The following is a 16842-nucleotide window of genomic DNA, read 5'->3' as shown; positions in this document are numbered from 1 at the left end:
TCCCTTAACCCCAGTTGCCTAGCCAAACATTATCAATTCTAAGACAGAAAGTAGGGTTCAAAGAAAAATAGATAAGGGACTAGAGCAGAATCTACTATGCTTCAGATGAAGTAAAAGATGCAAAGGTAGTAATGATGACTTCAGGCAAAGCAAAAGCAAAAAGGGGTTTAATTAAAAAGATTATCAGGAACAAAACTCAGCAGCAAGAGTTGGAACGATAAACTCCATTTAAAATCACTCTAGACAATATAAAATATTTAGGAATCTATCTGCCAAGACAAACACAGGAATTAAATGAACACAACAAAACACTTTTTACACAATTAAAACTAGATCTAAACAATTGGAAAAACATTAACTGCTTCTGAGTAGGATAAGTTAATAAAATAAAGACAATCCTACCCAAATTAATTTATTCAGCACCATACCTATCAAACTACCAAAAAAAATTTTTTTTATAGAATTAGAAAAAATTATAACAAAGTTCATCAGGAAGAACAAAAGATCAAGAATATCAAGAGAACTAATGAAAAAATGTGAAGGAGGAGGGGCCTAGCAGTACCAGATCTTAAATTGCACTATAAAGTAGTGATCATCAAAACAATATGGCACTGGCTATGAGACAGAAGGGTGGATCAATGGAATAGACTAGAGGTAAATGACCTCAGTAAGCTAGTGTTGAACAAATCCAAAGACTTTTGGGACAAGAACTCACTATTTGACAAAAACTGCTGGGAAAATTAGAAAACAGTATGGGGGTTAGATCAACATCTTACACCCTATACCAAGAATAATTCAAAATGGGTAAATGACTTAAATATAAAGAGTGAAATCATAAATAAATTAGGTGAACATATATTAGAATACCTGTCAAATCTGTGGGAAAAGAATTTAAGACCAATTGAGAGGTAGAGAACATTGCAAAATGTAAAATGAATGACTGATAATATCAAATTTAAAAAGGTTTTATACAAACAAAACCAATGCAACCAAAATTAGAAGGAAACCAAGAAACTGGGAGAACATTTTTAAGACACAACTCTCTGACAAAGGTTTAATTTCCCCAATATATAAGAAACTAAGTCAAATTTACAAAAAATCAACCCATTCCCCAATCAAAAAATGGTCAAGGGTCAAGGGAATAGGCAGTTTTCACATGATGAAATCAAACTATCAATAAGCACATGAAAAAGTGTTCAAAATCCCTACTGATTAGAGAAATGCAAATTAAAACAACTCTGAGTTGCCACCTCACACCTAGCCGACTGGCCAATATGGCAGCAAAGGAAACTGATAAATGTTAGAAGGAATATGGCAAAATTGGGACACTAATACATTGCTGGTGGAGTTGTGAATTGATCCAATCGTTCTAGAAGGCAATTTGGAACTATGCCCAAAGGGCTCTAAAAGACTGTCTGTCCTTTGATCCAGCCATAGCACTGTTGGGTGTAGAAAATAAGATGATAATAAAATAATAATAAATAAATAATAATAATTAAATTAAATTAAATTAAATTAAAAAGAGATAATAAGGAAAAAAATAAATAAAAAAATAAAAAAAGATAATAAGGAAAAAAGACTTGTACAAAAATATTCATAGTTGTTCTTTGTGGTGGCAAAAAATTGGAAAATGAGGGGTTGTCCATCAATTGGGGAATGGCTGAACAAACTATGGTATATGTTGGTGATGGAATACTATTGTGCTCAAAGGAATAATAAAGTGGAAGAATTCCATGTGAACTGGAATGACCTCCAGGTATTGATGCAGAGTGAGAGGAGCAGAACCAGGAAAACAACGTATACAGAGACTGATACACTGTGGTAAATTGAATGTAATGGACTTCTCTACTGGCAGCACTGCAATGACCCAGGACAACCCAGAAGAACCTGTAAGAAAGAATGCTTTCCACATCCAGAGAAAGAACTATGGAGCCAGAAATGCTTTGGAAAAATATAAGCTCAATCATGTAAGTGTGATAGGGATGTGATTAGGGTTTTGATGTTAAAAGCTCACTCTACTGCAAATATGAATAACATAGAAATATATTTTGAACAATGATACATGTATAACCCAGTGGAACTGCTTGTTGACTTTGGGAGGTGGGAGAAGAGAACAGGGGAGGGGTATTATGAATCATATAACCATGGAAAATCATTCTAAATAAAAATTAAAAATAAATTTTAAAAAGATTATTAGGACAATATCAATGTTGAACATACATGTACTAAATGGCATTGCTTCCAAATTCTTGAATTAAAAATTAAATGAGTTATAGGAAGAAACAGACAGTAAAAGAGCTCAACTTAGCCCTCTCATATCTAGATAAATCTAATCTTAAAATAAATAAGAATTTAAGAAAATAAACATAATTTTAGAAAAATTAAGATGTAAGACTTCTGGAAAATAATAAATTGGAATAAGCCTATGAATGAAAGTATATTTATTTCTCAGCTAAAAATGGCACCTTTACAAAAACTGGCCATGTTTCAGGACATAAAAACCTCAAAAACAAATATAGAAAAGAAGTATTAAACACATCTTTCCTTGAGTGTAACAAAAAAATTACATTCAATAAAGAGCTTTTGAAGCATAAATTTAAAATTATAAACTAAATAATCAAATCCTAAAGAATGAACAGGTCAAAGAACAAATCATAAGAACAATCAGTAATTTCTTTAAAGATAATGCAGGGGGAAGCTGGGTTGCTCAGTGGATTGAGAACCAGGCCCAGAGAGACAGAAGGTCCTGGGTTCAAACCAGACCTCAAATACTTCCTAGCCATATGACTCTGGACAAGTCAGTTAACCTCCATTGCCTAGCCCTTACCACTCTTCTGCCTTAGAAACAATACATGGTATTGATTCTAAGATGGAAGGTAAGGGGTTTAAAAAATAAAGATAATGCAAACAATGAAACAACATAGAATTCGTGGAATGCAGTCAAAGTACTACTTGGGGAAAATGTAAATCTCCCAATGCTTATATCAACTAAAGAGATAAAGAGTAGATCAACAAATTGGGCATTCAATTAGAAAAACAATTTTAAAACTTTCAACCACACACCAAAATAGAAATCTTGAAGATCAAAGAAAACATAAATAAAATTGAAAGAAAAAAAAGTACTTAATAAAAAATAGCTTTTTTGGAAAAAAAATCAATAAAATAGATAATTCATTGGCTAACCTGACTTTTTAAAAAAGAAAGCACATGACTAATATAAAAAACTAAATGGGTTTATTTACAAACAATAAAGATTAAATAAAAGCATCATTAGGAACTTTTTTGCCCAACTATATGCCAGTAACTAACAATCTAAATGAAATGGATGACCATTTACAAAGATATAAACTGCCCAGATTAACAGAACAGGAAATAGCATATTCAAATAATTCTATTTTAGAAAAGGAAAGTGAACAAGATATAAATCAGTGATAGCAAACGAATGGCATGGGTGCCAAAGATAGCATGCAGAGTGCTCTCTGTGGGATCTTGGCCACCCTCCCTCCCCAACCCCACTCCCAGAGTTTGTTACTAGAAAGGCAGAGGGACTTGAGCAGAGCTGCTCCCTTCCCCCTCTCCACCAAGCCTGATGACATTTTTTCACATCCCTCAGCAGCCCAATGGGAGCCCATGGGGGAAAGGTGGGCAGTTCACAGGCAGCAGAGTTGGAGGGGAACAGAGCGCTCAGGCCACTACCCTCCCTCTCTGTACACTGGCTGAGGCCATTCCTTACTTCATCTGCTCCTCTGCCCCAATGGGAGCACTTCCTGCCTCCCCTATATGGAGTAAGGGAGGGATGAGGCATGCTTAGCACTCAGTGGGGGGATCAGGGATATGGCACACAGTCACTAAAAGGTTCACCATTGCTGATATAAGTCAACTCCCTAAGAACAAAAAAACCCAGAACCAGAAAGATTTCCAAGCAAATTCTGTCAAACATTTAAAGAACAATTAATTCCAGTACTACACAAATGTCTTAAAAAAATAAATAAGATTTTTACCAAATTCCTTCTATGACACAAATATGGTCTTGATAGCTAAACCAGGGAAAGCCAATGCAAATAAAGAAAATCAAAGACCAATTTCCTCAATGAATATCAATACAAAATTGTTAAATAAAATACTAAGAAGGAGATTATAGGAGATATATGGCACTATGACCAGGCTGGATTTATTCCAGGAATTAAAGATTGGTTCAATATTAGGAAAACTATAAGTATAATTGACCACAAAAAATAAGATTATATAAATACATTTTTTTTGACAATCACAACACCCATTCCTGTTCAAAAAAAGCCCAACAACAATTGACTTCATGTTGCTATCATCATTAGGCATAACACAATAATGCATTTTTTTCTTTTTTCTTTTCTTAAATATAAGGCAACTTGCCAACACATAATTTAAAAACCAGTCTTCAGTCACATTGCTTCAGCTCACTAAAGGAGTTTCTTGCTAAAGAACAGTGGGTAGCATACCCAAATCCTCAAATCTTAAATACGGATGTCATCAGCTCACATTTACCCTGAGATGCAAGGAGTACGGGAAGAGAAGGGCAAGAACAGGAGGGAGAGGAGGATCTGTGTGGTACATGGCTAAACTCAGAAACCTTAAAAGAAAAGGAGGGAAAAGAAAAAACAATTACCCAACTAGGTGACTAAAAAACTCAAAGCACAGGGCACAGGGAGAAACGTGGAATTTGTTACAAAGAAATGCCATCTAAGTTTTCAGTGATCTAAAACATTTTGAAAGTCTTTAGACAACCAGAAACTACTTGATCACAAAAGGTGAGTGAGTGAGTGAGTGAGTGAGTGAGTGTGTGTGTGTGTGTGTGTGTGTGTGTGTGTGTGTGTGTGTGTGTCTGGAGGTGGTGAAGGGCAAGGGAAGGTTTTTTTCCAAAATCTGTAGGTCTCTAGATTGTTTTTATCCAGATTGTTTTTGTATTAAATAAGTATAACTTAGTGGAATTGCTTTTCAACTGGGGGGGGGGAGAGGAAAGGGAGACAATATGAATCCTATAACCATGAAAAATAAATTTTAAATAAAAAATAAAAACACTAGGAAGCACAGGAATAAATTATAGCCTTTCTTAAATGATAGTCTATGTATCCACTTAAAACCAAGAGCAAGAATTATCTGTAATGGGAATAAACTAGAATAAGATAAAGGTGAAGCAAGGATCATTATCACTATTACAGGCATACCTCATTTTGTGCTTTGTAGATACTGTGTTTTTTATAAATTAAATCTGTGGCAATCCTGCATCAAGCAAGTCTATCAGTACCACTTTTCCAATAGCATGTGCTCACATCTTTGTGACACATTTTGTATTTCTCAAAACACTTAAAACTTTTTCATCATTATTGTGTCTGTTATGCTGACCAGTGATCTTTGATGTTACTATTATAATTATTTTGGGGCACCAAAACTGTGCCCATATGAGATGGCAAAGTTCAACAATGAATGTTGTAGGTTCTGACTGTTCCACCAACCAGCCATTCTCTGTCTCTCCCTCTTCTCTGGTTTCACTATTCTGAGACACAACAACATTGAAATCAGGCCAATTAATAACCCTACCATGGCTTCTTATGAAAGAATCAAACTTCATTGTTGAACTATTTTAAGAAATTGCCACAGATACCCCAACCTTCAGCAGCCACTAATTAGTCAGCAGCCCCTATGAGGCAAGACCCTCCACCAGAAAAAAAGATTACTACTTGCTGAAGGTTCAGATGAGGGTTAGCAATTTTTCAGCAATAAAGTATTTTTTTAACTAAGGTAGATACATTTTTAGACATAATAATACTACTGCACACATAATAACTGTAGCATGGTGTTAATATAACTTTTATATACACTAAGAAGCCAAAAAAATTCATGTGACTTACTTCATGCAATATTCACTTTATTATGGTGGTCTGGAACTGAACCCACAATATCTCTGAGGTATGCCTATTATCATTCAATACTGTACTAGAAATGCCAGCTAGAGCAATAAGACAAGAAAAATAAATTGAAGGACTAAGCATCAGCAATAAGGAAACAAAGCTATCTTTTTTTTACAGATGATGTGGTTTCCTTAAAGAAGCCTAGAGAATCAACTAAAAAACTAATCAAAACAATCTCAGTTAAGTTGCAGGTATAAAATAAACCCACCCAAATACTCAGTATTTTTATATTACCAACAAAAGCCAGTAGGAAGAGTTAGAAAGAGAAATTCCATTTAAAATATACAATAGACAGTATAAAATTTCAAGGGAATCAATTTTTTTAAAATTAGTTTTTTCTGGCAGAAAGCCTAAATAGGTCTCTGTACAACAACATCCACCCATTGTTCCTGGTTCTGCATTCTGGGGCTACAGAATCAAATTAATTCCTCCTCCATGTAATAATAATAGCCCCTTGAATACTTAAAGGTACTCATAATATCCCCTTTGGGGTTTCTCTTCTTCAAGCTAAACACTTCCAGTTCCCTCAACTAATTCTCGAATGACATGGACTCATTATCCTTCAATTCCTAGTTGCTCTCCTCTAGAAACTCTCCAGTTTATCAATGTCCTTCTTAACTATAGGGCCCAGAATTAATGCAAAATTCCAGATGAGGTCAATAGAACAAAGAACTGGAAGCTATGCTTTTCCTAATCCAGCCCAAGACTGCATTTGTTTTTTTGGAGGCCACATTACCATTCTGATTAATACTGAGCTAACAGACCCCTAAAACTCAGATACTTTTCAGAACCTCTGCTGTCTATCCATGTCTCCCCCATCCTGGATTTATGAAGTTGTTTGTATGTTTTTCATACTTTCATACATTCAGTATCCCTACTAAATTTTGTCTTGTTAGATTAAGCCCAATGCTTTAGTCTTTCAATATTCTTTTGAATCCTAACTCTGTCATCTAATATGTTAGCTATACCTCTCAGCTTTATGTCAATTGCAAATCTAACTAGCATATTATTTATCCTTTTATCCAAGTTATCAGTAAAATTTGCTTATTTGGGTATATGATTTGGGGTTTTGGTTTTATATGATTATTCACTTACAAAAATCAATGATATGGAAATGAGTTTTGCATAATAATACAGGTATAAACCAGAAAAAATAATTATTGAAAATTAAATAATAATCAAAATTTAAATTTAAAAAAGACAATGATTGTTTAATATTTAATGTCAGATGTTTTAATCAAGGCTTTTTTTTTTAAATAAAGAAAAGTTTATGGTTAAGTTAGAAAGACCAAGGCAGAATGTCCAGATAATTAGGCAAAACAAACTTTTATTAGGGCCATACTATGTGTCTATAGCCATAGCATATCACTGCCACCTGGTAATAAAATAACTAAATTTCAGGCTCACCATTTTTGGAAGTAAATAACCCTAAAAAGGCAGAATCTGCAAAACTAAAGGCACAAAGTAACAAAAAACATCACACCTTTGAAAGGCATGCCAGCCTCAGATTTCGAATCCAAGCTAGCAGGCTTTCTGTGGGCCTAAGAAAGGAGGGATCCAGGGAGAAAACATAAAGCAATTAGGTACTTTACCAGGGAGCCAATGAATATTGAACTTTAAGTTAGAGGTCTATCAGTTCCAAGGGTTCAGAGAAACAATATGGGGGATAGATGATAAAGGGATAAAAGAAGGTCAAAATAAGGCAGAACTCACCGGCGAAGACCTTTGGTAACAGCATACATCTGCTGAGCTTTTTCTTTGGCTTGCTGTGGTGTCAGGCGATGGTTGAATTGCATCAGCAGTCGCTCAGCAAAGGGCTGACCAGCCCCATAAATACGGCCATAGTTGAAGATCTTAGCATGCTCTCGACTAATGCCTACCGTGGAAGCTGTCTTACTGTGCAGGTCAGTCCCACTACTCTTCTTTCCCTGAAGGGTCATCCAACCAAAGGCAGTACTACCTGGAGAAGATAAGATTCTTGGAAGCTTTCAACTAAGATGGCCCAGGGCCTCAACAGGGAAACAGATCAGATATCCTCAACCTACACTTCCCCACCATCACTTAGGCCAAAAGACTTCCTGTTCTAAATCTTTCTCTCACCATGAATCCTGGCAAAGTGGGCATCTCCAAGTACAGCAGCAATCCACAGCTCCTGGGAGTCCACGTCAGCCCCAACTAGAACGTAGCCAGGTGGGGCCTGTACCATGGCTTTCAGCTCACTACCTACTCGGTCCACCTGTGGAACACACACAGTCCTATTCTTCAGGCATTTATGGCAAATGAGGGGGAGGAGAAGCAAATGGACATCTAACCCTTTCCCCACTCTGGGCAGGCCACCTCAAGCCACTGGCTCTGAAGCTGAATAGAAATTAAAGGATCACCAAGGGATGGGGGAGTGGATGGTAGGTCCTAAAGACCTTGGCTATATCTTAGACAGCTTTGATAGTCTCAGTAATGAAAGAGATGTGCTCTGGCTCTTCAGATTTAGTCAGGATTTGGGAGGGTGGAAAGAAAATAAAAAAGATGAAGAGAATGTAAACTTCCCTTCAGGGATCAAAAATCTCCCTCTGATCCCCCAAATAGGAAAATGGGAGTTGGGAAATATTGACATACCCTGGCATTGCTTGCTGTAAGCCAGGTAGGCTCTACTGCTCTTCGAGTGATGGTGCCAGCTGTCACCACCTGTGGTAGAATGGCCCCATAGTAGCACTCCTCATCATAATCTTTGTGCCTACAAAGGAAACTTGTAATCAATGTTTAGAGATACTTTTGACCTGGAAAGGTTATAGACACTGAAACTGCACTACAGCTCATCCAATTACAGTACCACAAATGGACAGCCCACCCACCAACTCTTAAAAGCACCATAGAGCACCTTCCCTTTGTGAGGTAATAGGTCTCAAAGGGTCATATTGTTTATTCTCCACCAAGAAGCCCAACAGCCATATTTAAAGGAAGAGGGCAGGGACTGCCCTTGTCTGACTTTACCACAGGAAGTAACATAGCTCCTACCGAATCACTGTTCGAGGCAGCTCTCCTTTCTGCAGCCACACGACCATCTGGGAACTATGGGGAAACAAAGCACAGGATAACTCAAAACTTAAAAGGAAGCAAGTGATAATCTTTCTTTGCTCTCTAAACACAAGTCTGGGTTGAATCCTTTCCAACTCTAAATTCCAAGTAATTTAGTCCAATTTAGAGTGCACAGCCTAGTCCTTAATTGGTTCCCATCAGGGTATTGGTTCAAGTTTAACGACTGGGCTTTGGATCCTTTTCAGTCTAGGACTCCCAAAATTATGTTTCTTAGGAGCAGAAATCAGACTACATTGATCATGAATATGATCAATCTTTAGGATTTTCCATCAACAACTACCTACTGACCTTATCTGGGTCATCTCAGAATTTACAATCTAAGATTAGGATGACCCAGAACCAAAGATGATGACCCCAAGACCCACACCCTCAGAACTGAACTAAAAGGATAGAATCAGACAATTTTCTTCAGAGGTAAAATCTTAGAGATCATGTGATTCAATCTTGTCATTTGTAAAATGAAGTCAATAAGGCTCACATACATTTAGAGACTCCCCCAAGATCTTACAATTCATTACAGCAGTTGGGATAAGAACACAGGTCTAAATCCTAACTAAGCTAATGGTCATTAACTCAGGCTCTGACAATGTAGAAGATCAAGTGGAGAAGATCGCCATTTCAGCCTATGTCCTAAAGACATTTCTGGGAGAAAACCTACACGTTTGGTGAGGCTAGGGCTTCCCTAAGTTCTGGGAGAACCTCATTTTAAGGCTGTACATTCTTTAAGGATTCTAAGGTAGTATAAGGAAGATAATTTTAAAAAATAATTTGCAATTATATTGAGCTTTAACGTTTGCAAACTACCTTGCATAATATCTCGTTTAAGCCTCACAACTCTAAGGAAGAGACTAAAAATATTATCCCTATTTCATAGGTGAGGAAACTGAGGCACAAACTGCTTTTCTAGTGAAGTCTGGCCCAGCCTTAGTTCATTTTGGATTCAGCTGGTTCTTCATGTTTAGGTATCATTCTAGGAAGACTCTCAAATGTTTGAGTTAGATAAGAAAATACTAGAGCCAGATTGAGCCTACCCTGGAATTTGTTATTACAAATTGCCAACAGCTTGAAAATCCATTCAATCTCTGTCAGGAAAAAAAAACCCAAACTGTTTTCCTCTCTATATGATTTCTGTTCTTTCCATTCAACCCCAGGAACCATAAAAAGGTATTTCCATCCATAAAAGGGACCCTTCCCCAGTATTTGCACTAGGCTACCTGATGCGCTTGTGAGCATTCCTCCAGAAAGAGACCATCTTGTTGATTTCGAGAGCCCTCGGGCCACTGGCACCCCCTGGACCAGCCTGCAGTGTACCATCCTCCATCTTTGGCAGGAAATCCTTGGCAAAGGGGCTTCCCACATTATAATTATTGCCATCCTTTGGTTGTGGGGGAAAAGACCCATGGTAGAAAAGATCCATGGTCAGGAACACACATTGAGTACCAATAACACTCCAGTTAAGCCAAACTAACAGAGCTAAAGGGCCAAAAGAAGCTGAAGATAACCCAGAAACACTGAATGGGGGAAATGCTGTAATAGCTAATTCCCTAAGCAATGGCCTGAACTCCTGTGATTCTCTTTATCAGCTCCTCTCCTCTAACATTAGAAAAGTTCATGTTATGGCTTCTTCTCATCTCCACTTTGTTTACCTAATAAATGAAACGGTAGAGCTACACTGAATCTGAGAGATGTTCTAGTTCAAATTCTTCATTCTGAAGATAAGGAAATTGAAGTTCTATAGCTAATACCTTAGAAATTCAATTTCCATTAACTACCTTGCCAAGTTCACAAAGTTATTAGGTGACTATTTAATACCCCACAATTAGCCTCATTTTGTTAATGCAGGGCCAGTCATAAATTCAGGCAAAGGCCCCATTCCTAACTCAGTTCCCTTCAAGGATAAGTCTAATTTCTTGAAGGAAGGGATATTGGGAAGAAATATGGTCATGTTCCTGGGCATGGAAGGAAAAATAAGACTAAGAGGAAAGATAAGAGGAATCATACTGATCAATCAACAAACATTTATTATGTACCTACTATGTGACAGGCACACATTTACCTTGTGTGGCAGCTTGAAAAACCAGCAGCCAGGAATGTTCACATCATTGTAAGGTCCATTGCCATGATGATAAGCTGGCTGACTAAGCTGCAAACTATTAGTCTCCTCCTATGGGTATGACACATATATTAATTATCCTAACTCTCCCCTATGGGTATATTGCAATTAGAGTGTTAGTAACTAATAAGTATGTGAAGGAACCCTCTGCCAGGATCATACATAAGGTCTTACCTGCAACCCTATGCTCCTACTTATGACATCTAGTGTGGGTTATGTGAATGAGTTTGAATGGGACATGATTGAAGTTGACCCGGAAGAGGGAGGTAAAAAGGTTCAAAACAAGGAAATATGGTCGGTCTATTGCTAGTGAGCATGCTAGAAGAATGACGGCTATAGTGGACAGGTTGAGACCACCCATATGGTAGTTTAGGTGAGACCATTTTATTATTATCCTTTTACCTAATTCTGATCTTTACCTATTCAAGTAAATTTAATAAACTGTATTGTTATTAAACCCAAGGACCAGGGTCCTAATTTTAATTCTTACATAAGGAAGATAACCTTTTCCTGTAAAGCTATCCCAATAGGATACCCAAGTCCTCAGATCTTAGGCACTAAGGGACAGAAGTAAATATCAGATCCCACCTCCCTCTCAAATCTAAACAGCATTCTAGATAGGCCTACAGTAACATTTGGAGTCAGAATTATGATCATAAGAAGAGGGTATTCTAAAAAGGAGTTGTTCCAAGAAAGAACTCTCTTTCCATCTTCTAATTCTTATAATACTCTGAACTCAGATGTTATCTGCAGAAAATCAATGAGAGAAAAAAAAAACAGAAAATAGGCCCAGTTCACTTGCTGTCCAGTCCCACTAGGAGAGACCCCAAATTAGGAGCCCTCCAAGATCCCAACCTGTGTTGCTCTATCAGTTTCAAAATCAGCATCGGGTTCCAAGCGGCTCAGCTCCTCTACCTAAAGCAGGCAAAGAGAATAGTAAATAACGATTATAATATTAAATGTCTCATTTACAGAGCAATTAGAAATTTACAAAGTACTATCCTCAAAACAACCTTGTAAGTTAAGCAGTACTGTTATCCTCATTTTACAGATAAGGGCACTGAGTTCAAAAAGGTTATTATGTGACTTGCCTGAAGTCACAAGCTTGTGTCAAGAGTTAGACTTTGAACCCAGTTCTTTTTAATTCTAGGTCTTTCTATTTTATTATGCTGCCCCTCTCTGGAAAAAAAAAAACTAAACCCAACAAAAATATGACAAAAAAATTGTCCTTCCTTTGACACCTCTTCTGGCCAGGGTGCCCTTTCTCCCCCAACCCACATATTGGACATTTATAATGAAATTCTTCTTCCCTGAAAGGAAGTATTGACACATCTGTAGTACTGGGAAGCGAGATGCCAGGAAAAGCAAAGAGCAATGCTTTCACTTACAAATATCTCTTTAATACTTCATCTGTATCAGCTATCTCAATTACCCAAATCCAACTATTAAGGAGCCAGGGTGTAAAACCTCTGAAAAAGAAGCCTTGAAAAAACAGCAAGAACAATGCCACTGGGACTGAACCTAAGGTTACACACTTATCTTTTCTCTCTTGTCACCTATATACACCATCCCCATTTCTGAGAGAAAAAAAAAGAGAAAGGCTAACATGCCTCATCCAATTTTCCTAGAGAACTGCTTCAGAGACCCTGGGCATTGGGGCCAAGGACAGAACTCATATTCCAGTTAGTCAACAATTCTTCTCTTTTGCTAATAGAGAAGTTTAGATGTCTCTATTACTTCTTACGCCTAAAAATGCCCTTACCGTTTGCCACACTGTGCTGTCAGTGAGCATGAATTCCTCTGGCAATGGCTGGAACACTAGTTGTTCCTTCCCTGTCTCCTGGCAGTATTTCTGATATAGGGCTTCAATGGCTCTGTAAAGGCAGGATAAGAGGAATGTTATCAACTCCTAGAAACAGGGCAACTAAGTCATATGTAAAATTACATATGAACATCATCTATGTTCTACTGTATTATATTTCCCAATTACATTTTAATTTGCTTCAACTATAGTACTGCAGTGGAGGGTAATGTTTGACACCTATGGAGATGAGAGCCATTTGGTCAAGCCACACTTGTTGGCTCCCACTTCCTTCCAGCACCACCCCTACAATCAGAGATGCTGATATAGCAAGACAGTGAGAAACAACAATTTAATGACAACACAAAATTTTCAATCTATCCATTCATGTTATTTTCATGACCAAAAAAACTTATGGCATTCCTACCACCTAGAATACCCATCCTTCTATCTTTACCTATTAAAATCCTACCTCTCCCTTAAGTCTCAGCAAATGCCACCATAAAATCTTACTTGACTGCTCCCACTAGAAGTGATTTCTTCTGAACTCACACTATATTGTACCACTTTCATGACCTTTATCACACACCATTAAAAATTAAGATTATTTGTATATATGTATTGTCTCCCCTATTAAAATGTATGCTCCTAAACATCTTTGTGACTGTCCCTCCTTCTTTTAGTAGATGCCAAGTAAATGTGAAATAAGTGTGGTAAGTACTATCTCCATCCTATTGTCATGAAAAGGTATGGTTCAAGACCACAGAGCAACAAAGTGGTAAAGCAGGGCCTAGAATTCAGGTTTCCCAATTCCAAACCCTACCTCTTTATTCTGAATCCCTATAACTTTTCAGCAGTAAGCTGAGATACATCAACTGACAAAATTCTATGATTCTTATTATTTTTGTTATTAATATGGTCTACTACATATATAAATTTCTTAATGCTTAACCACTCCTGAATTCAACAGTATAATCCCAATCTGGTCATGGCAAACAATCTTTTGAATATATTACTAAAGCCTGTTTGTATAAATATTCATTAGTGATACTGAGCTACCATTTTCTTTTCCTGTCTTCTCTCTCCCTGTTTTGAATATCTGGACATCTATTTCAGTAAAGTGGTAAAGTGCAGAAGAGAATTTCTCCTGAGTGCTGAAAGACCCAGCTCAGCCCATGGCATTAGTCACATTCAGTATCCATAAAGGAGATGTTGTTTCCAGGGATATGGTAAAATGGATAGTGAGTAGGGAAAGGATTTTTTTATTTGACAATGGGGCTTTATATTATTTTCTTTCCAGCCCAAGCTCTTACTAAGGAACATGAAGTTCCCTAAAAGCTCCCCTCTCCTATGAAAAGTGATTTTATAATACGACTTTAGACATATTTACCTCTTCTATCCCCCATCTCTAATGAACTAATGAGAACTCTTCTGAGTAGAGCTAATGATGTGGCAATAAAATAAAAATATTATTCATCCATTGTTCTAGTCCAAACTTCTCTCTGGGGACCAAACTTGTGGAGGAAAAGAAAAATTAAGAAATATTGGACTTAATGGTATAACCAGGGCCCAGTGACCTCAGAAACTTTGGATTCTGTCACCCTCTAAGACAAATGTGAGAGTAGGAACCGTCTGATTCTTTCTAATTATAGACCTAATTTCTAGTACTATGCCTGACACAAAGTATATATTTAATAAATAATAGTTTAATAACTGATTGACAGATAATCTGGTTTTTTCACCATCTAGCTCCCAGATACTGATTTGGTAAGATCTAGGTCTCATTCTTGCCCCAAATCCAATACCACTCTAAGCAAACCTCAACTAGTAACAGTCCATTAAGTTTCAGCAAAATGTTGGGAAGGCGTGAGGATACAGGATTTACTAGACTATAAAAAATTAATCTCTGAAAACCCCTTCAAGCACCTATGCTGATTCTAATTACTCTGAAGGCCCTTGCCCTGTGTCCACAAGGTGAAGAAAGAAGGAAAAAGGGTGGTAACTCATCTAAGAAGCAGTTAAGAAGTGAAAATTGTAATTCGGTCCCTATAGCTTTAGGATGAGATGAGAATCAGAAGATATATAGAGGAGCACTGCTGGTTGTGAAGCTCCATAACTCTACGGACTATGGTGCCAAGTCTATGACTTTTTGCAGAGTAGCCCTATCAAAACTCTCCTTATACTACAAATGTCTAGCCCCCTTCTCCCTAATCAGGGATTAATCAGACTAAATCTAACTTCTCCATATTGTTTATCACACAAGATCTCTAGAAGGAATCTAGCTTTGACTCCTACCTGTAGGGACAAGCAGCCACATCTGTCTCTGAGGAATCTACTAATAGGTTATCTTGCCGCCCAGGTACCAAGTAACCCCAGCCATGCTTCTCTGAATAGTGTACAGGGAAGCCATCCCATGTTAACATCATGAGCTTTGGAGTCACTCGCATCTGCAAACTGATAAGACTGGGACCTGGTATCCAGTCAGGATCATTCAGTCGAGGACAGAGTTTCCGATACCACCTGTGGTACAAATAGAAAGATTATTATAGGAGAGTCTTCCAACCACAGTCACTCTTCCTTCCTCCTGACCCCAACTACCCAAATCCTACATTTCCTATATCCTCTGTGAAGCTTTCCCCAAACTATTTAAGCCTAAATAGATCACTCCTTCCTCTTCATTCCTACTAAACTTATAGTCAGCTCTTAACTTTCCTCAAATTATTTCAAATGTTTTAGGAGGATCTCTCTAAGAAGAATACAAGTTACTTAACAACAGGAACTCTTAAATCTTAAACATCTTTGTAACTTCAGAAGGGTAAGGTATATATCAGTGGCTAAATAGTGGGTTGATTCTTTAAGATAATTTGTTATCCCGAAGATAATAGCAGTAAGAGCCTTTTCCAAGACAGACCAAAATGAGGATAAACAACATCTATGCACCCACATGCACTGAAGCTGGGAGCTCATATTCTTCATACCTCAAACCAGACTTTGAACAAAGGCTGCTCATTAGGGGAAATGGCAAAGATGAGATCTAAAAATGGCACTACTAGATTTAATGGCCTAGCCCTGAGACATGATTTCTATACATCTATATTTCTGAATTCCCTAATGCCAAATCTGCCTTCTTGTGGGGGGGGGGGGGGGGACAGAAGTAAGGCAAGAGAAGATGATGTAGACTTGAGAGACATTTAGTCCATGAAGGGAGTGGTGTCCAAAGGGTCCCTCCTCCCCTTGGTCCAGAGGCTCACCCTGGATGTCCTGGCAAGTGCTGACACCTCTTGGGTAACAATATCGCTGTCTCTTTCAACTCCTCCATTCGAGTTCTGATGGCAGAATCACTCTGCAGCTCTTCCTCTTCAATAGGAGGACCAGGATCTGCCCAGGAGACGATCAACTCAGAACATAGACCCCCTGAAAAGGGGTCTGTTCTGAATTTCCACATTCCACCCAACAAAGCAGCCCCTATCTGGCTCTGTGAGTATTTTGTTGAAATGGAATTTAAAGCTATCCTGTGAATTTCCCCATGGCATGTTATGTCCCAACAGCTCAGCTATGTCCATCCTTAAAACTGACTTTTCATACCTCTTAACCTCCCCCCCCCCCATTCTAGTCCTACCTTCTTGCCATTCCATCTCTGAGGAATTTTTAGCCTTAGCTGGAGACCTGCAGGATATATTTTGATCATTTTTCCGAATCTTTTTCTTCTTCAGCTTAAACTCTTGTAGGTCCCACTCCAGGTCCCAAAGCCAGGGGTTATCTTTATACCTGTGGAACAAGACTACTCAACACTTGTACTCAGCTAAAAGAACTCAATGCTTTAGCTCACTTTCCACCCATTTTGTGCCTCCAAATAGTTCTACTAGCATGCCCAGGCCCTCACCGCC

The 16842-nt window shown here is 37.8% G+C and overlaps 1 protein-coding gene across 5 annotated transcripts in view; it reads right to left on the bottom strand.

Moving 5' to 3' along the window:
- The window catches only part of POLG (DNA polymerase gamma, catalytic subunit), a 32760-nt gene that overhangs the window by 10342 nt on the left and 5576 nt on the right, over positions 1-16842 (bottom strand). For 4 of the 5 annotated variants that reach the window (XR_008913716.1, XM_056806561.1, XM_056806567.1 and 1 more), the window contains 11 exons: positions 16575-16723; positions 16207-16333; positions 15251-15475; positions 12917-13028; positions 12010-12069; positions 11098-11205; positions 10256-10416; positions 8961-9014; positions 8562-8679; positions 8049-8184; positions 7662-7908 (listed from right to left, as the gene is read on the bottom strand). Coding sequence is in view for 3 of the 5 variants with exons in the window: in XM_056806561.1 (XP_056662539.1) it covers positions 7662-7908; positions 8049-8184; positions 8562-8679; positions 8961-9014; positions 10256-10416; positions 11098-11205; positions 12010-12069; positions 12917-13028; positions 15251-15475; positions 16207-16333; positions 16575-16723 (1497 nt within the window). In the remaining 2 variants the exon portion in view is untranslated. Of the gene's footprint in view, positions 1-5888; positions 5987-7661; positions 7909-8048; positions 8185-8561; positions 8680-8960; positions 9015-10255; positions 10417-11097; positions 11206-12009; positions 12070-12916; positions 13029-15250; positions 15476-16206; positions 16334-16574; positions 16724-16842 lie in introns of all 5 variants that reach the window. The other variant, XR_008913717.1, reaches the window with a different exon arrangement.

The sequence above is a fragment of the Monodelphis domestica genome, chromosome 1 (genome assembly GCF_027887165.1).
Source record: "Monodelphis domestica isolate mMonDom1 chromosome 1, mMonDom1.pri, whole genome shotgun sequence".
NCBI lineage: Eukaryota > Metazoa > Chordata > Mammalia > Didelphimorphia > Didelphidae > Monodelphis > Monodelphis domestica.
Note: the sequence above shows the minus strand (reverse complement) of the source record. Positions and strands in the feature narration are given on the sequence as shown.